Source organism: Canis lupus, chromosome 16 (assembly GCF_003254725.2).
Source record: "Canis lupus dingo isolate Sandy chromosome 16, ASM325472v2, whole genome shotgun sequence".
Classification (NCBI taxonomy): Eukaryota; Metazoa; Chordata; class Mammalia; order Carnivora; family Canidae; genus Canis; species Canis lupus.
Genome location: NC_064258.1, coordinates 15,171,599 through 15,198,827, shown reverse-complemented (window position 1 = coordinate 15,198,827; position 27,229 = coordinate 15,171,599). Strand labels below are relative to the sequence as shown.

Genomic DNA, 27,229 nt, shown 5'->3' with positions numbered 1-27,229 from the left:
AAATAAAATCTTTAAAAAAAAATAGGTTGCATTAAGTCATATAAATGACTGGGTTCCTTCAGGCCTTAAGCGTCTCTTCTACAATTCAGATGGCAAAATATAGAAGGTGCTAAGGATTTTGGAAGGAAGCTCTTTGCTTCTTCTGCCACCACTGTTTGTCCTGAGGGAGAGCTCTTGTCAACATTCTCGCCTCTCCAAGGACACTCCTGTCACTACGGCTTGTCTCCTCCTATTTCTGTTCTGTCCTTTCTACATGATCCTCAAATGCTTCTGTCTGTCTCCATTCTTATGCTTTGAGCACCCTGTGCGCACTTATTTTTCCTCCTCTAACAAATCTACTTTGTCTTTACACGTAAAAAGAATGTGTTTTCTCACTTAAAAATTCATCCTTAGTTTGATTTCATTTTCTTTTTTTTTTTATTTCATTTTCATCTCTAACTTACTTGAGCATGTCTTTTCTCCCCTTTCCCCATTCTTCTTCCACTTCTTGCCTCTACATCCCCTCTCATCTGTCGCGTCCTCTGTGAGTCATGGCTTAAATGTGTGCTGGGTGTGAGCATCTCCCATTCCTCACTCACCAGCATAGGTGCCCTTGTGCATGTCACTGTCCTTGGTCTCCTGTGGGGCCCCAACCTGGGGCTCTTCCTCTTGTTTGATCCAAGACAGAATATCTGATGTTGAAATGCCAGGCTCTATTTGGGGGAAAAAAGAGAATGACCTTAAGGGCTTGACTCAGAAAGTGAAAATGATTGTGTTAGCTTGTTGAATAGTCTTGCCCAAATATTTCTAACTACAAAACCAAAACTGAACCAGTCTTAAAAAAAAAAAAAAAAAAAAGAAAAAGCATACCACATCTAGAGAACCAGTTCAAAATGAAGCCTAATTTATGTATTTTTATATGATATATTCTACTTGATTCACTGTTTACATTTTATTTAAATTTTTTCTTATTTTTAAAGATTTTATTTATTCATGAGACATAGAGAGAGAGGCAGAGACATAGGCAGAGGGAGAAGCAGACTCCTCACAGGGAGCCCGATTCGGGACTCAATCCCCAGACTGGGATCACACCCTGAGCCAAAGGCAGACGCTCAACTGCTGAGGCATCCCTCACTGTTTTCATTTTATTTTATTTTTATTTCATTTTTATTTTTTTAAGATTTATTTATTTATTTATGATAAACAGAGAGAGAGAGAGGCAGAGACACAGGCAGAGGGAGAAGCAGGCTCCATGCCGGGAGCCCGACGCGGGACTCGATCCCGGGACTCCAGGATCGTGCCCTGGGCCAAAGGCAGGCACCAAACTGCTGAACCTTCGTCCAGGGCATGATCCTGGAGTCCCGGGATGGAGTCCTGCGTCGGGCTCCTGGCATGGAGCCTGCTTCTCCCTCTGCCTGTGTCTCTGCCTCTCTCTCTCTGTCTCTCTCTCTCTCTCTATGTCTATCATGAATAAATAAATAAAATCTTTTTTTTTAATTTTTTATTTATGATAGTCACAGAGAGAGAGAGAGAGAGAGAGAGAGGCAGAGACACAGGCAGAGAGAGAAGCAGGCTCCATGCACCTGGAGCCCGATGTGGGATTCGATCCCGGGTCTCCAGGATCACGCCCTGGGCCAAAGGCAGGCGCCAAATCGCTGCACCACCCAGGGATCCCAATAAATAAAATCTTAAAAAAAAAATAAAACAGCTCATAGGTTTTATTTTGGAGAGGACAATGCCCTGACATAAATCTAGAATCAGCAGTGCCTTCCATTTTGTTAGCACTCTTACTTCCGAAATGTTTTTTTTTTTTTTTTTTTTTTTAAAGATTTTATTTATTTATTCATGATAGTCACAGAGAGAGAGAGGCAGAGACACAGGCAGAGGGAGAAGCAGGCTCCATGCACCGGGAGCCCGATGTGGGATTCGATCCCGGGTCTCCAGGATCGCGCCCCGGGCCAAAGGCAGGCACCAAACCGCTGCGCCACCCAGGGATCCCCCGAAATGTTTTTACTTTCACAGCTTTTTAAATTTTTATTTTATTAATTTTTTTCATAGCTTTTTTTTAAATGAAATAATGAAGCAGGGAATATTTTCTCCATTTAGGTAGAGAGGGCCCTCAGAGGGTTAAATACATTGTCAGTAAGGAAATATTTATGGTAAAATGCCATATTATCAAATGTTTGCTTTAAAACATAGCAGGAGGGATCCCTGGGTGGCGCAGCGGTTTGGCGCCTGCCTTTGGCCCGGGGCACGATCCTGGAGACCCGGAATCGAATCCCACGTCAGGCTCCCGGTGCATGGAGCCTGCTTTTCCCTCTGTCTGTGTCTCTGCCTCTCTCTCTCACTATGTGCCTATCATAAATAAATAATTTAAATAAATAAATAAATAAATAAATAAATAAATAAATAAATAAATAAATAAATAAAATAAAATAAAATAAAATAAAATAAAATAAAACAAAACATAGCAGGAAAAAAGCAGAAGAAACCAAGATTGACCAAAAAAGTTTTTCTTAGAGGTTAATTAAAAAACATAATCCCAGAAGTACAAAGTCAGGTCCATTTAAACACAGGTCGGACTCCTCAGAAATATACTTTTCAGGTTTCCGGGCTCTAAAAGATCATACTACTTCTGCCTATTAAAGGATACAGCTCATTGTTTCCTGAACCCCCAGGAGTGGGGAGAATAGTCTTTGTGAGTCCCTTAGGCCTGGAAGGGGGGGGGGTATTGTTCTAGAAAGAAAAAAGAACAGCCTCTAAAGGCTGTGCACATAACATGGCTCATTTGGTCAGCACAGAAACAGCTGTGTGTGCTAGCCCAGCCAAGGCTTAGATGGCCTTTTTTTTGTGGCCTAAAGGGACAAGCTGACAAGCTGACAAGGTGCAGACAGTAAATTCTAACTATATTATTTCTCAAAAAAGCCTTGTAGGTAGGCTCTGGGTTTATGTGTAGCAAATAAGCAGAACTCACTGTTAGAGACCCCTGAAATCTGAAGGTGTGCCAGCAGAAATATGAGGTTGGAGAAGACTGAAGCCCAGAAGGTGGTCAGGTTATGCAGTGAGACTGGGAAGACACAGGCTTTAGCCTGTGGGGCAGGTTGCCTTTCCAACTCCCTAAACTACAGGATGAAATGTATTAAACATAGTCCTACTGTATCTTTCTTTTCCCTCATATTTTATACCCACACACATATATAAAGAGAAAAGCAGGGGGATCCCTGGGTGGCTCAGCAGTTCAGCACCTGCTTTTGGCCCAGGGCATGATCCTGGAAGATCCGGGATCGAGTCCCGCGTTGGGCTCTGGGCATGGAGCCTGCTTCTCCCACTGCCTGTGTCTCTGCCTCTCTCTCTCTTTCTCTCTCTATGCCTATCATGAATGAATAAAAAAAATCTTAAAAAAAAATAAATAAAGAGAAAAGCAGGTGGAGACAGACTGGGTTTAAGGAGATATCCAGAGGATGAACTTTCTATTCATCAAAACTATAAGACTTTTATTTATTTATTTTTTAAAGATTTTATTTATTTATTCATGAGAGACACAGGCAGAGGGAGAAGCAAGCTCCATGCAGGGGAGCCCAATGCGGGACCGATCCCAGGACCCCAGGATCACACCCCGGGCTCAAGGCAGGTGCTAAACCGCTAAGCCACCCAGGAATCCTCACTATAAGACTTAAAATACTTAATTGCCCCTCTTCATCAATTTCCTGAAGGAGTTAGTGCTCTAGAAACCTCCAAGTGTCATTCAAGTGATTTTGACTTTTTTTTTTTTTTGGTTTATCATTAAGAAGCCAAAGCATGTTTCAGTCCATTGCTCAAATTGTCCCTTCTTTGGCCAGCAGGAGCTTCTTCAGAGAAGTTCTATGTCTTTTCACATCATCAAAATCTAGTTTCCTTTATTTCTGGTGTGACTGACTATCCCAGGTTCATCTTGTACATTTTTTTTTTTTAAGATTTTATTCATTCATTCATGAAAGACAGAGAGAGGCAGAGACACAGCCAGAGGGAGAAGCAGGCTCCATGCAAGGAGCCTGACACGAGACTTGATCCTGGGACTCCAGGATCATGCCCTGGGCCGAAGGCAGGCGCCAAACTGCTGAGCCACCCAGGGATCCCCATCTTGTACATTTCCTGTTCCATGCATACAATCACTGATCTGAGAAATGGAATTTAGAGACTGCAATCTGGATGATAAGGATGCCAACTGCTCATAGGTTGTTGTTGCTTCTACCTCTTTTCCATGGACAGGGCTATTAAAATACATACCTTTTAGAAAAAGTATCATGACTTTATACTAATATTTACGATTCATATTTAAGATTACAGGGTTTTAATTAAATCCTTTGATGTTATAGTTGTATCTTTTCTTCCTTACCGTAACAAGTTTGGTTCCTGATGACATTAATATAATTTTTTTTAAAGGATTTTATTTATTTATTCACGAGAGACCAAGAAAGAGAGAGGCAGAGACACAGGCAGAGGGAGAAGCAGGCTCCATGCAGGGAACCCGATGTGGGACTCAATCCCTGGACTCCAGGATCACACCCTGGGCCAAAGGCGACGCTAATCCACTGAGCCACCCAGGCTGCCCGACATTAATATAGCTTTATTTGAATACTTGTGTCAAAATAATACCAATATTATAAACAAAAATATGAACTCAATCTAAGATTATTTTGTGCTTCTTTTAGGCTTAAGGATATATCCTCTCTAGGGATATATAGTTAAAATACTTCCTCTAGGAAAAAAAAAAAAAAAACTTCCTCTAGGGATATATACTTAAAATATTATGTTTTAGTCACTTGGAAGAAATCTATGTATTTATGTTACACACATATATACAGTTTAATTATTTCAGCCTGATATTTTTTTATTTATTAAAGATTTATTTATTTATTCATGAGAGACACAGAGAGAGACAGAGGCAGAAACACAGGCAGAGGGAGAAGCAGGCTCCATGAAGGGAGCCTGACATGGGACTCGATCCCTGATCCCAGGATTATGCCCTGAGCCTAAGGCAGACACTCAACCATTGAGCCGCCCAGACATCACTGATTTTTTTTTTTTTTAAGATTTTATTTATTCATGAGAGACACACAGAGAGAGGCAGAGACATAGGTAGAGGTAGAAGCAGGCTCCACGCAGGAGGCCCAATGTGGGACTTGATCCCGGGACTTTAGGATCACGCCCTAAGCCAAAGGCAGACACCCAACTGCTGAGCCACCCAGGCATCCCGGTTTTTGTGTTAATCTTTCATTGTTTCTTTGTGAAAATACAAGCGAATATATATACATCTTCACTTTTATCCCTCTTTATATGGCATACTACTCAAACTGTTCTGGACTCCAATTTTTTACTTGACAATATATTCTGGGCATCTGCATATAACAGTATACAGAGATCTTTCTTTCTTTTTTTTTTTTACAGAGATCTTTCTCATTCCTTTTTATAGCTGTACTATGTAGCGGTACCATTGTTTATTCAAGAGTGCCCTATTGATGGGAATTTGGATTCTTTCCAATCTTTTGTTACATTAATCAGCAGCCAATCATAAAAGCTATGGAAGGGTAAAAAAAAAAAAAACCCAGTTCTCCAGAAATGTAAGCGGCTGTTGGTATTAGAACCCACTGGCTAAGTATATCTTCACTGAACTTGGGAAATCCCAGGAAGCTAACCCCATCATTAATAATGATGCTGCTAAAAAAAAAAAAAAAAGTTCCTAAAAGTGCTAAAAGTTCCTATGGTCATTTAACTAGATTAGTGTAACTAAGGAAATTTTGATTTTATTAAGTAACTGGGTGTTGGCACTGTCATAGAACACACAGAATATTGTAGTGTCTACTATAATTTGGTGGGAGTGGTGGCAGTACAGCCTGAGGACCTTTTGGATGTGAAATGAAAGGAGCAGGAGAACTTGAATACTGTGATGGCCTGATAGAGATACCTGCATGGTGACTATATGGCAACTGCTGGCCAGGCCACCACAACAGCTCCAAAAGCACATTCTTCACAGGCCTAAGAAATCCCAACAGTGGATACTTAAACATAGAATAAAAGTAAAATTATGGGTTCATGCCGGCAGCAGGCTTTGGAAAATGCCAGAGGACAGGGAAAAACTGAATACTAGTCAAGTAGGAGGAAATGGAAAAATGCTGAGGTTCTAAGTTTGAGAGGAAGTTAAAAATAGAAAAGCTGAGGGGCGCCTGGGTGGCTCAGTGGGTTTCGACTCTTGGTTTTGGCTCAGGTCATGACCTCAGGGTCATGAGATAAAGCCTCCTGTAGGAGGGTCTATGCTCAGTGGGGAGTCTGCTTGAGATTCTCTCCCTCTCCCTCTGCCCCTACCCCTGCTCTAGCTCTCTCTCTAAAATAAGTAAAAATCTTAAAAAAAAAAAAAAAAAAAAAAAAGAGGGCAGCCCTAGTGGTGCAGCAGTTTAGTGCCGCCTGCAGAACTAGGGCGTGATCCTGGAGACCTTGGATCGAGTCCCACGTCAGGCTCTCTGTATGATACCTGCTTCTCCCTCTGCCTGTGTCTCTGCCTCTCTCTCCCTCTCTATGAATAAATAAATAAAATCTTAAAAAAAAAATAGAAAAACTGATCACAATATAAAAATTTAATGTCTACACTGGTTGAATGTTAGTTTAACCATGAGGAAATCTGATTTTTGTGTTTATTTTTTAAAATTTTTTTAAAGATTTTATTTATTTATTTATTCATGAGAGACCCAGAAAGAGAGGCAGAGATACAGACAGAGGGAGAAGCAGGCTCCATGCAGGGAGCCTGACATGGGACTCGATCCTGGAACTCCAGGATCATGCCCTGGGCCGAAGGCAGACACTCAACCGCTGAGCCACCCGGGCGTCCCTATGTGTGTGTTTTAAACAGGGTAAGGACTCATGCTGTCTGAAAAGAAGCTGGAACCTTGAGGTTCTGAGATATGTATAAAGGTATTATAAACGAAGTTAAAATGGTCCTGAGATTGGACTTTTTTTTTTTTTTTAATTTATGATAGAGAGAGAGAGAGAGAGAGAGAGAGAGAGAGAGAGGCAGAGACACAGGCAGAAGGAGAAGCAGGCTCCATGCACCGGGAGAGCCCGACGTGGGATTTGATCCCAGGTCTCCAGGATCGTGCCCTGGGCCAAAGGCAGGCGCCAAACCGCTGCGCCACCCAGGGATCCCTGAGATTGGACTTTTTAAGCAGACAACAAACAATACCTGAGAAATGAAACAATCATTGGTAAAAATATAAAAATTTTTTTTGAAATTTTCTTTAAACCAAGTTAAAATGGTCCTGAGATTGGACTTTTTGAGCAGACAACAAACAATACCTAAGACATGAAACAACCATTGGTAAAAATATAAAAACTTTTTTTGAAATTTTCTGTGAAATAGGTGTGGGATCGAAAGGTTGCCAGGTGACTGACTGTGTTAAGTACTTGTGTAGTAAGTTAAAACCTTAAAGTTTGGGCAGCCCCGGTGGCGCAGCGGTTTAGCACCGTCTGCAGCCCAGGGCGTGAACCTGGAGACCGGGAATCAAGTCCCACGTCAGGCTCCCTGCATGAGGCCTGCTTCTCCCTCTGCCTGTGTCTCTGCCTCTCTCTCTCTCTGTGTCTCTCATGAATAAATAAAAAATAAAATCTTAAAAAAAAAAAAAACCTTAAAGTTTTATCATTCCCAGGATGATTCTTGTTCTCACATAGGATAAACTAAAATAAAAGGGTTATCGCATTGCCTTAATCACATGTTTGTTTGTTTTTTTTGTTTGTTTGTTTTTTTAAATCACATGCTCTTAATCACTGATTTAGTTTAGGAAAAGATGGCTTTGCTGGACTAGAGAAAACAGGTGCAGACAGGGCATCATGGAAATGCACCTTAAACAATGACCATGAAGTCTCCCTGGGACTGCAAGATTTAGAAATGAATCTGCTTTGTTTTGGAGTCTTCTACAATCTTGGTTTGAATTCATGGCTTCTGAACCAGAAGAAGGGCAAAGATAATGGACTTTCAGTAATTATTCCATTTGAACTTCCTGGGTCTAATTTTTCTCCAAAGAATTCTAAAAACTTGGGAGATCAATATTCAAACCATTAGTGACCAAATAGTGGCTGCACACACATAGCTGGTCTGTACTTGGCCCTAGTGATACAATTAAAGAAGAACTACAGAAAATCTCAAGATTATATTTTTGTCTTCTCTCATTCACTGCTATTCTCCACTAATTTTTTTTTATTCTCCACTAATTGTATGCAATTTTACCCAAGACAGTGGGCATCAATGACTATTCCCTCAAGAGATATGATAATTTCTCTTTTCCTTCATCGGATTCAGATGATGGTGATAAAGACAGAATGTAAAATTAATTCCCAGATATCTGGACATAAAAAGGAAGGGGTGTCCCATGGTACAGTTACCATCCTCAAATCCACTCTACCCATTCAAACTATGTATTTAATTAAAATGCACAGCTCTTCTAAAGCTCTAAAATGAAATACAATAATAAATTACCGGCTTTATAAGAAATATGGATAAAATCCAATGGTACTTTAGAAAATTAAGGTTTCTAAAAGTACATCAATATTCCAATATAAACACACAGGGGCCTAAGAACAAATTACATGGTATACGAAAATTGACTTTTGAAAATATGATGTTGTTTTAGAGAAGTGAAGCTGCTTGCTGAAAAGTGAAGAAAATAAAAAGAGAGAGAGATTCTTTGGGGTAAAGCTAAAAAAAAGAACCCTAAATGGAGAATAATCTATCGAAAAGATATATTTTATTATATAGATCAGTAAAGTGGCCTAAAATGAGTACCTCTGCCTAATATTTGTGTGGAACAATCTGTTTTGGCCTCTAATAACCAGACAGTTTATTATTCTCCATTGAAAGGAATAAGGATTTTTTCATGTGTCTGAGGGTAAAGAAAATCTAAGATAGGTAGTCTGAGACCACCTATTCCCAGAAGGACTGCCTGTGAGCTTTCTCTCTCTCTCTCTTTTTTTTTTTAGGTTTTATTTATTTATTTATTCTGAGAGACACAGGGAGAGAGAGGCAGAGACACAAGCAGAGGGAGAAGCAAGCTCCATGCAGGGAGCCCAACGCGGGACTCGATCCCGGGTCTCCAGGATCAGACCCTGGACTGAAGGCGGTGCTAAACCGCTGAGCCACCCAGGCTGCCTGCCTGTAAGCTTTCTATCCCTCTGTTGATAGAAAAATTCCCCTAAATGTCAGGACTGCTTCACCAGACCTAAACTGTGCAGTGCAGTTTATGCTGAACATCTGTCTTCCTTCCGGGAGTCCAGAATTTCGGTATTTGTGAGGCAAAGGATGGCTATGTGACCAGCTCACAGTGAAACCCCTGGATGCTAAGTCTTTCATGAGCTTCCCTGGGAGACAACACTCTGCACATATCACAACTCACTGCTGGAGGAACGGCATGTGTCTTGCGAGACTGTACTGTAAAAGGATTAGGGAAGGTTATCCAGACTTTGCCTGTGCGACTTTTATCTTTGCTAGTTTGGCTCTGTGTCCTTTTGCTGTAATAAACCTTAACCCTAAGCATAACTTTATCTTGAATGTTGTGTGTCCTTCTAGTGAAGGACCACATGTGGAGGTGGCCTTTGGGACCCCCAGCACAGCCTAGAGCGCGCACACGCGTACACACATACACACACACACACACACACACTCACTTTTAAGATTTTATTTATTTGAGAGACAGAAAGCAAGAGACAGAACAGGAAGGGAGGGAGAGGAGACACAGGCTCCCTGTTGAGCCAGAGCTCAACTTGGGCTTGATCCCAGGATCCTGAGATCATGACCTAATAAGCCAAAGTCAGACACTTAACCAACTGAGCCACCCAGGTGCCCGTGGAGCATATTTTAAAAGAAAATAAGTACTGAGGGACTCCTGTATGGCACAGTCCATTTAGTGTCCAATTCTTGATTTTGGCTCAGGTGGTGATCTCAGGGAGGTGAGACTGCACCTTGTGTTGGGCTCTGTGCTCAGTGGGGAATCTGCCTGAGATTCTCTCTTTCCTTCTCCTACCCCTGCCCCCACCTCCTATCCTCGCACACTGTCTCTCAAATAAATAAATCTTTTAAAAAAAGAAATAAAATAGGAGTCCCTAGGTGGCTCAGTTGGTTAACTGTCTGACTCTTGATTTTGGCTCAGGTCATAATCTTGGAGTTGTGGGATCAAGTCCCACATCAGGCTCCTTCCTCAGCGCAAGGTCTGCTGTCCCTCTCCCTCTGTTCCTCCTCCTGCTGTCTCCCTCTCTCTCAAATAAGTATATAAAATCTTTTTAAAAATGCTATATATTGATTAGTCCAAATCATTTGAATCCTATCCTCAAGTTCTAGTAAATATCTAGGCTGATAATGAGCCATGTAAACTAAAACTACACAGAATCAACCCAGAGCATTAAAGAAATTCAGTGCTTACACTGCTTGTTTTAATTTTATATTATATTATATTATATTATATTATATTATATTATATTAACATATATTAACATATTTGGGAGCAGCCCCAGTGGCTTAGCGTTTTAGTGCCGCCTTCAGCCCAGGGTGTCTCTGCCTCTCTCTCTCATGAATAAATAAATAAATAAAATCTTAAAAACAAACAAACAAACAAACAAAAAAAGCCATATGTGGTTGACCAACCACAAAGGGAGTCTTAAAAGCCACAGTAAAAAAAATAAATAAATAAAAAATAAAAAATAAAAAAATAAAAAAATAAAAAAAAGTAAAAGAAAAAAGCCACAGTAAAACTGAACTGTCAAGATGGCAGCTAAATGAAACTTTCATATGTCAAACAAAAACAAGTTACATCTCTGCCATTTGTCCCCCCAAATAAAATGACACACTGATTTATATTAGCTGAAAACTATGTCAGATAACTAATTGTTTTTTTTTTCAGATAACTAATTGTAAACCAAGGAGTAATTTCTAATAATTACTATAATCAAGTCACCTATCTTTGTGATATGATTTTAGATTATTTATATCTATGATATAAAAGTTAATCAAATTATTATTATTATTTTTAAAAGATTTTATTTAGTCATGAGAGTCACAGAGAGAGAGGCCGAGACATCGACAGAAGGAGAAGCAGGTCCCATGCAGGGGCCTGATGTGGGACTCGATCCCGGGACTCTAGGATCATGCCCTGAGCCAAAGGCAGATACTCAACTGCTGAGCCACCCAGGCGTCCCAAAGTTAATCAAATTAAACCTGTTATACTGCTTCATACAATCACCCACATTCTTTTTTTTTTTTTTTTTTAAGATTTGTTTATTTATTCATGAGAGACACAGGGAGAGAGAGAGGCACAGACACAGGCAGAGAAGCAGGCTCCATGCAGGGAGCCTGATGTGGGACTTTATCCCAGGTCTCCAGGATCACACCCTGGGTTGAAGGTGGCGCTAAACCACTGAGCCACCTGGACTGCCCTCACCCACACATTCTTAAAATATGTTTAGGGGTGCCTGGGTCGCTCAGTCAGTTAAGTGCTTGCCTTCAGCTCAGGTCATAAAGTTTTGAGCTAGAGCCCCACGTTGGGCTCCCTAGTCAGAAGGGAGTCTGCTTGTCCTCTCTCTCCCTCTGTCTGCCCCTGCCCCTCCCCCTCTGCTTATGCTCTGTCTCTTGCTTTCTTTCTCTCAAATAAATAAAACTTTTAAAAAATTATCTTTTTAAAAAATATATTTTATTTATTTATTCATGAGAGCCATAGAGAGAAAGGCAGAGACACAAGCAGAGGGAGAAGCAGGCTCCATGCAGAGAGCCCGATGTGGGACTTGATCCTGGGTCTCCAGGATCATGCCATGGGCTGAAGGTGGCACTAAACCGCTGAGCCACCCGGGCTGCCCTAAAAAATTATCTTTAAAAAATAATATGTTTGGCAGACACATGCATTCTTTGTAAGTCAGGGAATGTTAAGATCTGAGCAGTTCATTGTATGTTCAATTGACCTAAAAAGAAAAAATATTAAACTCTAGGTTAACGATATTCATATGGAACTATTTATAGGGAAGTATATTAATGTCTTGATTTGGAAATGAACTGAAAATAGGATGGATTCACAGGGATTCAGAGATGGATAAATACATGATAACGAAGTAGAGTAAAATATTAGTGGTAGAATTTAGGTGGTTAGGTATCTAGGTGTTCATTGCAAAATTATTCCAACTTTTCTGTTTGGAAATTTTCATAATACATGTTAGAAGAAAAACGACAGTGTTTGGGAGAGGGGATGGGTTGTAAGAAAAGTTTATCTAATAGAGCTGTCTGAAGGATGAACTTTCTGTGAGCTTTCTATCCAGCAAAGAACAAAATGATGAGCTTTTTCTGATAGCAGAAGGAAGACTTGAGAGAAACAGTACAACGAGACTTGGGTGAGCAGTGTTTCCCACACAATATCAAGTAGCTACCAACCAAATAAACTAAAGAGAGGTCATTAATGATAGTTGGCTCCCAAACCAGGCAAAGTCCACTTTGCCCAGGTAGGCATCACTGGGCTCTGCTTGGTTAAGTGTGTCTCTGAGGAACCAATGCCCCCAGCATTTCTTTTTTAAGATTTTATTTATTTATTCATGAGAGAGAGAGAGAGAGACAGAGACAAAGACAGAGACACAGGCAGAGGGAGAAGCAGGCTCCATGCAGGGAGCCTGACATGGGACTTGACCCCGGGTCTCCAGGATCACGCCCTGGGGTGAAGGTGGCCCTAAACCACTGAGCCACTCAGGCTGCCCTACCCCCAGCATTTCTGAACAGCAGTGTGTGTATTCACTGAAGCCACTTCCCCCCATATGAGCATAACTGCTTTCCCTGCCATCTAAGGACATGTTTATCTTACTAAATAATTAAATCTCAAAACTTTTGTCATGGAATATCATTAATAGCCCTCAGATGCATGGTACTGATGGAAGAAGGTAAAGGACCAGCAATCTCTAAGTACTCTCTCCTATTTAAATGTTTGAGGATCCATTCAGTCTAGCTGCTTTAGCATGGAGAAGCTCTAGGAGTCTCAAGCCCTGCTTACTCAGTTCTGAGCCACTGTCTCTGACCAGGAAAGGGAGATAGCCAGTGGATAATTTCTTCTGCTACTTACCTTCACTGGGGTCTGTGGGAATCTCACTTTCCTCTGGTCCTGCCTGGTCCTCTGTAGTATGTTCTCTTTCTGGCTGAATCTGAGATAAGACATCAGGTTGATTCATGGCATAATCTAGGAGAGGAAGAAAGCGAAGAGGGTATGACAAAGAGATCAATGAAGATGACAACTAATTAACTGCCATTAAGGCTGAACTGTAGGTTTTAAGGTTCATGGTCCCAGAGGATTTCTATCAGCATCTTTATCACTTTGCCCCAACCATTCACTTCCTGTGTGGATAATATCTATCTGGAAAGCATGTAAGAGGAGAGGTAATGTGTGGGAATGGCATGTGTGCTACTGTAGCACTGCCCGCCTGCTACTTTCACTGAGTAACAGTAACAGTGTGCTTCAAGGGCGAGAGCAAGACCCTTTCAAAGTGAAGGATACCCACAGAAACCATCCCGCTGGCACACCCAGAACCCTGAGCTGTGTTCTCTGTCCTGCAAATTGGCAGAAGGAGAGATGATGATTTCCCATTTAGCAAGAGTGAACTGGAAATCTTTGCTCGTGACCAGAATGTGAAGTGATGATAGAGTAAAAATGAGGACTTCTGGTGGACAGGGGACTGTTCAAAGCCCCCTTGGAGCTGCGGTCACCCCTTGGAGCAATCAAAGAAAGGTGACAGCTTAGCCTCACCCATGGAGATGAGAGACTCGTAGTTGCCCTTCATGATATTCTTGTAAAGTTCTTTTTGCCATTCTTCCAATTTTTCCCACTCCGGAGTGGAAAAGTAGATGGAGATATCATCAAATGTCACAGGCACCTGAAATTATAATCACACTGGGGTTAGTCCCTCCTGCTACAACTCAGGCATTCAGTAAATCTTACTGAGAGCCTACTTGTCATAAAAAAAAAAAACTGTGTAAGTTGCTGGGAGGATACAGAAAAAACTTAAGGCACAGATCCAACCTCCAGGAGTTGAAGATGTTTTCAAAGAGAAAGGCAATCAACTTTAGGGCTACGAGTTTTGGGAGGTTAGAGAATATTACTTATAAACAAACAGTCCCGCATAGAGACAGGCACAAATGCAAAGCAGTACTTAATTCATGTAATACAAATATTCCGAATATCCATTCAGTACAAGGCTTATCCTAATTGCCAAGATTATTTTTAAAAATGGTTTCTGCCCAGAATAAGCATATGATTATATTCAAAATGAGACATGGACAACAAATTTTGGATATTGAGTTGTAATGGGGCTAGGATGAAATCTAGAAGAGGTAGGGCTCTGGATAGTCCTAAAAGACAGGCAGGTTATAAACAGGCCTGATGGGAATGGGAAAATACGTGGAAGGCATGGAAGACTGGACAGTACTTTCAGAGGACAATTATGAAGCCTGCCTAATTGGAGTTTAGGCTTCATATAGGGAACAGTCATATGCAGAACAGAATCCCCTTGCTCTCTGGCATTATTCTGTCTAAAGCTCAGTACTTTTCCCAGGGCAAAAACTGGAAGGTTCTTCTGTAAAGAAATACAAGAATTGCCTCCCCAGGAACCTAGCATAAAGCTCTCCTCATCCTGGTGTTTAGCTGTTCATCACCATAAGGCTAGTTCACCCTCCTATCACTGGTCAGTTTTCTACAGTTCAACTTTTTTTTTTTTTTTTTTTAAGATTTATTTGTTCATGAGAAACACAGAGAGAGAGAGAGCAAGAGAAGCAGAGGGAGAAGCAGGCTTCATGCATGGAGCCTGACGCGGGACTCAATCCTGGGTCTCCAGGATCAGGCCCTGGACTGAAGGCGGCGCTAAACCGCTGAGCCACCTGGGCTGCCCTACAGTTCAACTCTTAAACACGAGCTAAGCACTATCAAGGACCAGTTAGAAAAGCCTGCCGCATGAATAAGAAAGACTAAAATAAGGGAAGAAACTGTGGAAAAAACAGAAATACCTTGGATTTTGAAAAACAAAACATACCATCATCACTTCCTAATTAGTACCCCCACAAAAATTTGAGAGATATTACACCATCCATAAAATAAAACAAGATTCTATGAAGAAAAGAAAATCAGAGAACAAGAAAGACTCTTGGAAACTACTATACAAGAAAGACTCTTGAGTATACTACTATACTCACACTTCTTCCCAAAAATTAAAAAATTCAATAAGAAGAATACCCACTTGTTTTCATAAACTTAACATACCATTAAGAATCAAAGGTCTATACGATACTATGAGGCAACTGGCTTTATTTTCCAATTGCTTCATTTGTGGAATTTCTTTTTCCCTCCAACTAGGAACTTTGTTTGTTCTTAGGGGCCAGAGCTATAAATTACTCATTTTACATTTTGCTCAGCATCTAAAGTCATGGTGGGGGCAAGTGTAGGCTCTCAACAGCATATTTTCATCTAATGTCACTACACAAGAGATTTGTGATATGTTACAACAGAAACACATATGATACAATAATGACAAAAATAAAGGATCAGGATGGGTTTCTGGTTCAAGAATAGGAACTAAAGCACATATATATTTCTCTTTCCTCCCAGAGCTCTACTGAAATGACTATAAATAAGATCAGCAAGGACTAGAGAGGAGGGGCAAGATGGCGGAAAAGTAGGGTCCCCAAATCACCTGTCCCCACCAAATAACCTAGATAACCTTCAAATCATCCTGAAAATCTACGAATTCAGCCTGAGATTTAAAGAGAGAACAGCTGGAATGCTACAGTGAGAAGAGTTTGCGCTTCTATCAAGGTAGGAAGACGGGGAAAAAGAAATAAAGGAACAAAAAGCATCCAAGGGGGAGGGGCCCCGCGAGGAGCCGGGCTAAGGCCAGGGGAGAGTCCCCAGGACAGGAGAGCCCCGGCCCAGAGAAGCAGGAGCTGCACCAATCTCCCCGAGTGGAAAGGCGCCCGCAGGGAGTTAGAGCAGGACCCCAGGAGGGCGGGGATGCCCTCAGGCTCCCTGGGACACTAACAGACACCTGCGCCCCAGGAGAGTGCGCCGAGCTCCCTAAGGGCTGCAGCGCGCACACGGCGGGGACCGGAGCAGCTGGGGAGGCTCGGGCGGCGGCTCCGCGGAGGGGGCTGCGCGGCGGGAGCGGGAATCCAACAGCGCTGGCCCCGGAGCACAGGGCGCCGGGACACAGCCCAGGATCCGGCCTCCCCCCGGGACAGGCAGAGGCCAGGAGGGCCCAGGACAGCAAGGACGCTCCTGCCCCAGCTGAGCAGATCATTGGCCCCGCCCTGGAGCCTCCAGGCCCTGCAGACGGAGAGCTCTGGAGTTACTGTGGGAGCTGAATCCAGGTTTCCAGAGCTGGCCCCGCCACTGGGGTTGTTCCTCCAGGGGCCTCACGGGGTAAACAACCCCCACTGAGCCCTGCACCAGGCAGGGGCAGAGCAGCTCCCCCAAGTGCTAACACCTGAAAATCAGCACAACAGGCCCCACCCCCAGAAGACCAGCTAGAAGGACAAATTCCAGGGGAAGTCAAGGGACTTAAAGTATACAGAAACAGAAGATACTCCCCTGTGTTTTATTTTATTTTTTCTTTTTGATTTCTGATTGCTTCCCCTATCCTTTTTTTCCCTTTCTTTTTCTTTCTCTTTTTTCCTTTTTTTCTTCCTTTTTTCTTTTTTCTTTCCTTCTTTCTCTCCTCTTTCTCCTTTTCCCAATACAACTTGTTTTTGGCTACTCTGCACTGAGCAAAATGACTAGAAGAAAAACCTTACCTCAAAAGAAAGAATCAGAAACAGTCCTCTCTCCCACAGAGTTACAAAATCTGGATTACAATTCAATGTCAGAAAGCCAATTCAGAAGCACTATTATACAGCTACTGGTGGCTCTAGAAAAAAGCATAAAGGACTCAAGAGACTTCATGACTGCAGAATTTAGATCCAATCAGACAGAAATTAAAAATCAATTGAATGAGATGCAATCCAAACTAGAAGTCCTAACGACGAGGGTTAACGAGGTAGAAGAACGAGTGAGTGACATAGAAGACAAGTTGATGGCAAAGAGGGAAACTGAGGAAAAAAGAGACAATTAAAAGACCATGAAGACAGATTAAGGGAAATAAACGACAGCCTGAGGAAGAAAAACCTACGTTTAATTGGGGTTCCCGAGGGCGCCGAAAGGGACAGAGGGCCAGAATATGTATTTGAACAAATCATAGCTGAAAACTTTCCTAATCTGGGAAGGGAAACAGGCATTTAGATCCAGGAAATAGAGAGATCCCCCCCAAAATCAATAAAAACCATTCAACACCTCGACATTTAATAGTGAAGCTTGCAATTTCCAAAGATAAAGAGAAGATCCTTAAAGCAGCAAGAGACAAGAAATCCCTGACTTTTATGGGGAGTATTAGGGTAACAGCAGACCTCTCCACAGAGAACTGGCAGGCCAGAAAGGGCTGGCAGGATATATTCAGGGTCCTAAATGAGAAGAACATGCAACCAAGAATACTTTATCCAGCAAGGCTCTCATTCAAAATGGAAGGAGAGATAAAGAGCTTCAAAGACAGGCAGGAACTGAAAGAATATGTGACCTCCAAACCAGCTCTGCAAGAAATGTTAAGGGGGACTCTTAAAATTCCCCTTTAAGAAAGTTCAGTGGAACAATCCACAAAAACAAGGACTGAATAGATATCATGATGACACTAAACTCATATCTTTCAATAGTAACTTTGAACGTGAACAGGCTTAATGACCCCATCAAAAGGTGCAGGGTTTCAGACTGGATAAAAAAGCAGGACCCATCTATTTGCTGTCTACAAGAGATTCATTTTAGACAGAAGGACACCTACAGCCTGAAAATAAAAGGTTGGAGAACCATTTACCATTCAAATGGTCCTCAAAAGAAAGCAGGGGTAGCCATCCTTATATCAGATAAACTAAAATTTACCCCGAAGACTGTAGTGAGGGATGAAGAGGGACACTATATCATATTTAAAGGATCTATCCAACAAGAGGACTTAACAATCCTCAATATATATGCCCCAAATGTGGGAGCTGCCAAATATATAAATCAATTAATAACCAAAGTGAATTAATACTTAGATAATAATACACTTATACTTGGTGACTTCAATCTAGCTCTTTCTACCCTCGATAGGTCTTCTAAGCACAGCATCTCCAAAGAAACGAGAGCTTTAAATGATAAACTGGACCAGATGGATTTCACAGATATCTACAGAACTTTACATCCAAACTCAACTGAATACACATTCTTCTCAAGTGCACATGGAACTTTCTCCAGAATAGACCACATACTGGGTCACAAATCGGGTCTGAACCGATACCAAAAGATTGGGATCGTCCCCTGCATATTCTCAGACCAAAATGCCCTGAAATTAGAACTAAATCACAACAAGAAGTTTGGAAGGACCTCAAACACGTGGAGGTTAAGGACCATCCTGCTAAAAGATGAAAGGGTCAACCAGGAAATTAAGGAAGAATTAAAAAGATTCATGGAAACAAATGAGAATGAAGATACAACCGTTCAAAATCTTTGGGATGCAGCAAAAGCAGTCTTAAGGGGGAAATACATCGCAATACAAGCATCCATTCAAAAACTGGAAAGAACTAAAATACAAAAGCTAACCTTACACATAAAGGAGCTAGAGAAAAAACAGCAGATGGACCCTACACCCAGCAGAAGAGAGTTAATTAAGATTCGAGCAGAACTCAACGAAATCGAGACCAGAAGAACTGTGGAACAGATCAACAAAACCAGGAGTTGGTTCTTTGAAAGAATTAATAAGATAGATAAACCATTAGCCAGCCTTATTGAAAAGAAGAAAGAGAAGACTCAAATTAATAAAATCATGAATGAAAAAAAAAAATAAAATAAAATAAAATAAAATCATGAATGAGAAATGAGAGATCACTACCAACACCAAGGAAATACAAACGATTTTAAAAACATATTATGAAAAAAATAAATAAATAAAATAAATAAATAAAAAAAATAAAAACATATTATGAACAGCTATACGCCAATAAATTAGACAATCTAGAAGAAATGGACGCATTCCTGGAAAGCCACAAACTACCAAAACTGAACAGGAAGAAATAGAAAACATTAACAGGCCAATAACCAGGGAGGAAATTGAAGCAGTCATCAAAAACCTCCCAAGACACAAGAGTCCAGGGCCAGATGGCTTCCCAGGGGAATTCTATCAAATGTTTAAAGAAGAAATCATACCTATTCTACTAAAGCTGTTTGGAAGGATAGAAAGAGATGGAGTACTTCCAAATTCGTTCTATGAGTCCAGCATCACCTTAATTCCATAACCAGACAAAGACCCCACCAAAAAGGAGAATTACAGACCAATATCCCTGATGAACATGGATGCAAAAATTCTCAACAAGATACTAGCCAATAGGATCCAACAGTACATTAAGAAAATTATTCACCATGACCAAGTAGGATTTATCCCCGGGACATAAGGCTGGTTCAACACTCGTAAAACAATCAATGTGATTCATCATAGCAGCAAGAGAAAAACCAAGAACCAGATGATCCTCTCATTAGATGCAGAGAAAGCATTTGATAAAATACAGCATCCATTCCTGATCAAAACTCTTCAGAGTGTAGGGATAGAGGGAACATTCCTCAACATCTTAAAAGCCATCTACGAAAATCCCACAGCAAATATCATTCTCAATGGGGAAGCACTGGGAGCCTTTCCCCTAAGATCAGGAACAAGACAGGGATGTCCACTCTCACCACTTCTATTCAACATAGTACTGGAAGTCCTAGCCTCAGCAATCAGACAACAAAAAGACATTAAAGGCATTCAAATCGGCAAAGAAGAAGTCAGACTCTCCCTCTTCGCCGATGACATGATACTCTACATAGAAAACCCAAAAGCCTCCACCCCAAAACTGCTAGAACTCATACAGCAATTTGGCACTGTGGCAGGATACAAAATCAATGCCCAGAAATGAATGGCATTTCTATACACTAACAATGAGACTCAAGAAAGAGAAATTAAGGAGTCAATCCCATTTACAATTGCACCCAAAAGCATAAGATACCTAGGAATAAATCTAACCAAAGAGGTAAAGGATCTATACCCTAAAAACTATAGAATACTTCTGAAAGAAATTGAGGAAGACACAAAGAGATGGAAAAATATTCCATGCTCATGGATTGGAAGAATTAATATTGTGAAAATGTCAATGTTACCCAGGGCAATTTACACGTTTAATGCAATCCCTATCAAAATACCATGGACTTTCTTCAGAGAGTTAGAACAAATTATTTTAAGATTTGTGTGGAATCAGAAAAGACCCCGAATAGCCAGGGGAATTTTAAAAAAGAAAACCATAGCTGGGGGCATCACAATGCCAGATTTCAGGTTGTACTATAAAGCTGTGGTCATCAAGACAGTGTGGTACTGGCACAAAAACAGACACATAGATCAATGGAACAGAATAAAGAACCCAGAAGTGGACCCTGAACTTTATGGTCAACTAATATTTGTTAAAGGAGGAAAGACTATCCATTGGAAGAAAGACAGTCTCTTCAATAAATGGTGCTGGGAAAATTGGACATCCACATGCAGAAGAATGAAACTAGACCACTCTCTTTCACCATACACAAAGATAAACTCAAAATGGATGAAAGATCTAAATGTGAGACAAGATTCCATCAAAATCCTAGAGGAGAACAAAGGCAACACCCTTTTTGAACTCGGCCACAGTAACTTCTTGCAAGATACATCCACGAAGGCAAAAGAAACAAAAGCAAAAATGTACTATTGGGACTTCATCAAGATAAGAAGCTTTTGCACAGCAAAGGATACAGTCAACAAAACTCAAAGACAACCTACAGAATGGGAGAAGATATTTGCAAATGACGTATCAGATAAAGGGCTAGTTTCCAAGATCTATAAAGAACTTATGAAACTCAACACCAAAGAAACAAACAATCCAATCATGAAATGGGCAAAAGACAGGAAGAGAAATCTCACAGAGGAAGACATAGACATGGCCAATATGCACATGAGAAAATGCTCTGCATCACTTGCCATCAGGGAAATACAAATCAAAACCACAATGAAATACCACCTCACACCAGTGAGAACAGGGAACATTAACAAGGCAGGAAACCACAAATGTTGGAGAGGATGCGGAGAAAAGGGAACCCTCTTACACTGTTGGTGGGAATGTGAACTGGTGCAGCCACTCTGGAAAACTGTGTGGAGGTTCCTCAAGGAGTTAAAAATAGATCTGCCCGGGGATCCCTGGGTGGCGCAGCGGTTTGGCGCCTGCCTTTGGCTCAGGGCGCGATCCTGGAGACCGGGGATCGAATCCCACGTCGGGCTCCCAGTGCATGGAGCCTGCTTCTCTCTCTGCCTGTGTCTCTGCCTCTCTCTCTCTCTCTCTGTGACTATCGTAAATAAATAAATAAATAAAAATAAAAATAAAAAATAAAATAAATAAAATAAAATAAATAAAATAAAATAAAATAAAAATAGATCTGCCCTACGACCCAGCAATTGCACTGTTGGGGATTTACCCCAAAGATGCAGTGATGCATCTTTGCAGTGATGCAGTGAAACTCCGGGACACCTGCACCCCGATGTTTCTAGAAGCAATGTCCACAATAGCCACACTGTGGAAGGAGCCTCGGTGTCCACTGAAAGATGAATGGATAAAGAAGATGTGGTTTTTGTATACAATGGAATATTACTCAGCCATTAGAAACGACAAATACCCACCATTTGCTTCGACGTGGATGGAACTGGAGGGTATGATGCTGAGTGAAGTAAGTCAATCAGAAAAGGACAAACATTATATGTTCTCATTCATTTGGGGAATATAAATAATAGTGAAAGGGAATATAAGGGAAGGGAGAAGAAATGTGTGGGAAATATCAGAAAGGGAGACAGAACATAAAGACTCCTAACTCTGGGAAACGAACTAGGGGTGGTGGAAGGGGAGGAGGGCGGGGGGGTGGGGGTGAATGGGTGATGGGCACTGAGGGGGGCACTTGACGGGATGAGAACTGGGTGTTATTCTGTATGTTAGTAAATTGAACACCAATAAAAAATAAATTTATTTAAAAAAAAAAAAGAAGAGAAAAGATCAGCAAGGACTAAATCTAAAGTGGTGGCAAGAATGAGGAGAAGCCATCACTGGACCAGAATTTTTGAAAAGTTTCTCAGTGAGACACAGAGGACAGGCATGTGCTAGGGCCCAAGGCGTGTAAGGAAGCTGCAGCTCTGTGATACGCACAGGAGGGACTACAGTTGAGGAATCCAGAGAATTCCAAGCTCAAAGCTGGCAGACACATGGAGCAGGAATCAAAGTGATGACAGCTGCAGTTTGAAGGTCTGTCTTTGGAAGAGCAGGGATTCCTCTGCTGTCATCCCAGAAGCAGAGTGACGATTTACCCAAAAGCTAACACCATACATATCACCTCTAAGGAAATGGAATAGCTTCCTGGAGACGGCCTGTGAAGCCAGGGTGGGTGTTGACAACACAGAACTGCCTTACTCTGGCATCTTGGTGGTCCTTGCGCTCCCTACTAGCTCGTTGCCACGGTAACTCAAAGGAAAGCCCACCTACATCTAGCATCAGTAGAGACAGCTCTCTCTTATTAAGAAAAGGTCTTTTGATTAAACAGACTCACATGGTGGCAGAGAAAACAGGCCTCCTATAATTGACCTATTAATAAGTTGAATCCTTCACTTATCAATATACAACCTAACAATACTCAGTGTTTAAAAAAAAATTACAGCACCAAGATGAACAAACACTACAAACTACCCTAGAAGGAAAAAACCACAATGAACTAACAAATCAAAGAGACCTCTAATATGTATTTCCAGAGAAATTCAAATATTGCATCCATTAAAAAAAACTCAGGCTGCTCCAAAAAAAAAGGAGCTAGAAATATTCTTGAAAATTAAATATGTAAAAAAAAAAGAAAGAAAATAAAAGAATATTAAATATGTATTAAAATGATTAGAAAGACTGGAAAGAAAGATTAGGGAACTCTAAAAAGGTGAATAACAAGAAGAGAAAGTTAGAGACAAAGATGATGATCCATCTTTCCAGAAAGGGGAAATGAGGATGAAATACTATAAAAATGGAATTATGTAAGAAAAGTTCCCAGAGCTGGAAAGACCCATTTTCTGACTGAAAGATCATACCAAGCACCTGACACAAATATTAAAAGACCTACCTCCAGACACACCCTCAACACATTTTAGAAAAACAAGTACAAATGGAAGATGAAAACTTCTAGATCCCTGGGCGGCTCAGCAGTTTAGCGCCTACCTTTGGCCCAGGGCGTGATCCTGGAGTCCCGGGATCGAGTCCTACATCAGGCTCCCTGCATGGAGCCTGTTCTCCCTCTGCGTATGTCTCTGCCTCTCTCTCTGTGTCTTTCATGAATGGAAAAAGAAGAAGGAAAGGGAAAGGGAAAGGGAAAGGGAAAGGGAAAGGGAAAGGGAAAGGGAAGGAAACTTCTAGAGAGAAGAAAATTGATTTCTTACAAATGGGTTTGATATTCATTTGGAATACAAAAATATTAATTTGGAATTGATTTGGCATAAAGGTTTTTATCAATGGTATTTCATGTTACGAGACAAAGGATCAATGCCTTTAAAATTCTGCAAGAGGGATGCCTGGGTGGCTCAGGGCTTGATCCCACAATCCTGGGATCGAGTTCCACATCGGCTTTCCTGCATGGAGCCTGCTTCTCCCTCTTCCTGCCTGTATCTCTGACTCTCCGTGTCTCTCATGAATAAATAAATAAAATCTTAAAAAAAAAAAAAATTCTTAGAGGGCAGCCCCAGTGGCGCAGCAGTTTAGTGCCACCTGCAGCCCAGATGTGATCCTGGAGACCCGGGATCAAGTCCCATGTCGGGCTCCCTGCATGGAGCCTGCTTCTCCCTCTGCCTTTGTCTCTGCCTCTCTCTCTCTTTCTGAATGAATAAGTTAAAAAGAAAAAAAAAATTAAAAAAAAAAGTCCATAGGTCCTAAAATTTCTAAAACAAACAAACAAAAAAATCTTAGAGAAATGGAATATCATTCAGCCTTATAATGGAAATGCTGACACACTGTAACACAGGTGAACCTGAAGGGTGTTATGCTGAGTGGAATAAGCCAGTCACAAAGGGACAAATAGTGTAGAATTTCACTCATATGAGGTCCCAAGAATAGTCAAATTCACAGAGATAGAAAGCAGAAGGTTGGCCCCAGAGGCTGGGGCAGGAGGCTTAGGGCTCCTTAGGGCTGTGGCTTAGTGTTTGATGGGGACAGAGTTTCAGTTTGGGAAGTTCTGAAGATGGACAGTGGGGATGGTGGTCACACTTTACAAGAATGTACTTAATGCCACTAAACTGTACATTAAATATCGCAAAAATGGTAACTTTTATGTTGTATTTATTTTACCACAATTTTTTTTTTAAAGATTTTGTTTGGGGGGGGGGGGAGAGAGAGCACGAGCAGCAGGGAGGGGCAGATGGAGAGGGAGAGGAAAGGCAGGCTCCCCACCAAACAGGGAGCCAGATTCTCGGGCATGGGACGCAATCCCAGGATCCTGAGATCATGACCTGAGCCTTGGGCAGGCCTTTAACCAACTGAGCCACCCAATTTTTTTTACCACAATTTAAAAAATTGAAACTGGGACGTCTGGTTGGCTCAGCAGTCAAGCATCTGCCTTCGGCTCAGGGCCTGATCCCGGGGTACTAGGATGGAGTTCCACATCGGGCTCCCAGCAGAGAGCCTGCTTCTCTCTCTGTCTGTGTCGCTGCCTTTTTCTGTGTCTCTCATGAACACATAAATAAAATCTTTGAAAAAATTAAATTAAAAATTAAAAAATTGGGATCCCTGGGTGGCGCAGCGGTTTGGCGCCTGCCTTTGGCCCAGGGCGCGATCTGGAGACCCGGGATCGAATCCCACGTCAGGCTCCCGGTGCATGGAGCCTGCTTCTCCCTCTGCCTGTGTCTCTGCCTCTCTCTCTCTCTCTCTCTCTGTGACTATCATAAAAAAAAATTAAAAGAAAATAAAAAAAATATTAAAAATTGAAACTAAGAAGAAAGCTGTGGAAAAATTATTCTGATCTTGGCCCTCAAAAGGACAGAATAAGAACATTTTCAACAAAGCAAAGACACAAACTTTACTTCCCACATTTAAAGCCAGTTAATCGGGATCCCTGGGTGGCGCAGCGGTTTAGCGCCTGCCTTTGGCCCAGGGCGTGATCCTGGAGACCCAGGATCGAATCCCACATCGGGCTCCCGGTGCATGGAGCCTGCTTCTCCCTCTGCCTATGTCTCTGCCTCTCTCTCTCTCTCTCTCTCTCTGTGACTATCATAAATAAATAAAAATTAAAAAAAAATAAAGCCAGTTAATCTTCAGTATATTCTAATTTCATGAAGAAATCTTTAAGAGGGACACTGGGTGGCCCAGTGTTGAGTGTCTGCCTTCAGCTCAGGGTGTGATCCTGGGGTCCTTGGATCCAATCTCTGCAGGGAACCTACTTCTCCTTCTGCCTATGTCTCTCTCTCTCCCTGTATCTCTCATGAATAAATAAATAAAATCTTTAAAAAACACCTTTAAGAAACATCACTTTGGGCAGCCCTGGTGGCGCAGCGGTTTAGCGCCGCCTGCAGCCCAGGGCGTGATCCTGGAGACCCTGGATCGAGTCCCACGTCAGGTTCTCTGCATGGAGCCTGCTTCTCCCTCTGCCTGTGTCTCTGCCTCTCTCTCTCTCTCTGTGTCTCTATGAATAAATAAATAAAATCTTAAAAAAAAAAAAAAAGAAACATCACATTATTTTATATATGATTTCGGAGTTTAAAATGGAGAGTTTACATTTTTTTTTGTTTTTTAAGATTTTATTTATTTGGGATGCCTGGGTGGCTCGGTGGTTGAAAGTCTGCCTTTGGCTCAGGTTATGATTCTGGAGTCCCGGGATCAAGTCCCACATTGGGCTTCCTGCATGAAGTGTTTATCCCTCTGTCTATTTCTCTGCCCACCCTCCCCCGTGTGTGTGTCTCTCATGAATAAATAAATAAAATCTTAAAAAGCAAAAAAAATATCTTATTTTGGGGGGGGAGGGGCAGAAGGGGAGGGAGAGAGGCAGACAGAGATGGGGAAGGAGACTTTCAAGCAGACTCCCCACCAAGCACAAAGCCCGACACGGGGCTCCATCTCATGACCTGAGCCAAAACCCAAGAATCTAAATGTTATCCATTTATCTAGGTAAGACAATGGATACACACTTTAACTTACCTTCTCTGCTAATCTTGTGGCAAGTACTAGTCTAAATTGTCCCACAGAAGTCTCAGAGAGGCTGCAGACACACAAGTGAAACACACTGGGGAAGGTTCTCTGTCGGATGTGAGCTGATGTCCCTCCCTGCATGCCTGGACAGAGGCATCGGTCATCCTTCTCTCTTCCCACTCACTCTTCAATTTGCCCCCTTTCAGATTTCTATACCCCCCCTCCCCGCCATCCCCACCCTCCTCACAGGGCAAGAGAACTCTTGGCAAGGTCACCAGCTAGGTCTCTGTTGCCAAATCATACTCTGTCCTCATCTTTCTAGACCTCTTAGTAACATGCAACAAAACGACAACTCTCTCCTCAAATGCTTTTCCTTGTTCTGTGACCCCACATACTTTCCCGTCTTGTTCCCACCTCACTGACCACTCCTTTTCAGCCTTCTTTGCTGGCTCTTCCTGCTCCTGGGCATGGTCCTTGGACTCTTTCTCCTGCTTCTCCACTTTCTCGCCCGAGGCAATCACTTCCAGCCTCATGACTTACAACATGATATGTGCACCAATGACTGCCAAATATTTCTCATCTTTGAGCGGCAGAGACCACTTACCATCATATGTCACGGTCATCTCAAACCTACTGCTGCCAAAAGAGAAGTCCTCATTCCCTCCCACTCCTCAAGACATTTCCCATCTCAGTAAATGCCACCACATTCCAGCCGGTTCTTCAAGCCAAAAGCCTGAGTCAGTAAACTTGAGGTAGGAAAAGCATATGCTCTGGAGCCAAATGGGTAACGATATCACTCTATTATTTGTATTTCTGAACTATATGATCTTGGGCAAGTTAGGTTTCTTATGAAAATAACTAAAGCAGTGAGAACATTAAGTTCTAGGTGCATAATCATAGAGTAAATTTACAAAGATCATT

At 41.7% G+C, this 27,229-nt stretch overlaps 1 protein-coding gene across 1 annotated transcript in view; it reads right to left on the bottom strand.

Annotated features, from left to right (window-relative positions):
- Positions 1 to 27,229, bottom strand: part of ZNF398 (zinc finger protein 398) — a 37,713-nt gene that overhangs the window by 5,042 nt on the left and 5,442 nt on the right. The window contains exons 3-5 of the mRNA XM_025453871.3: positions 13,764 to 13,890; positions 13,086 to 13,199; positions 579 to 692 (exon numbers count right to left, since the gene is read on the bottom strand). Of these exons, the coding sequence (XP_025309656.3) occupies positions 579 to 692; positions 13,086 to 13,199; positions 13,764 to 13,890 (355 nt within the window). The remainder of the gene's footprint in view (positions 1 to 578; positions 693 to 13,085; positions 13,200 to 13,763; positions 13,891 to 27,229) is intronic.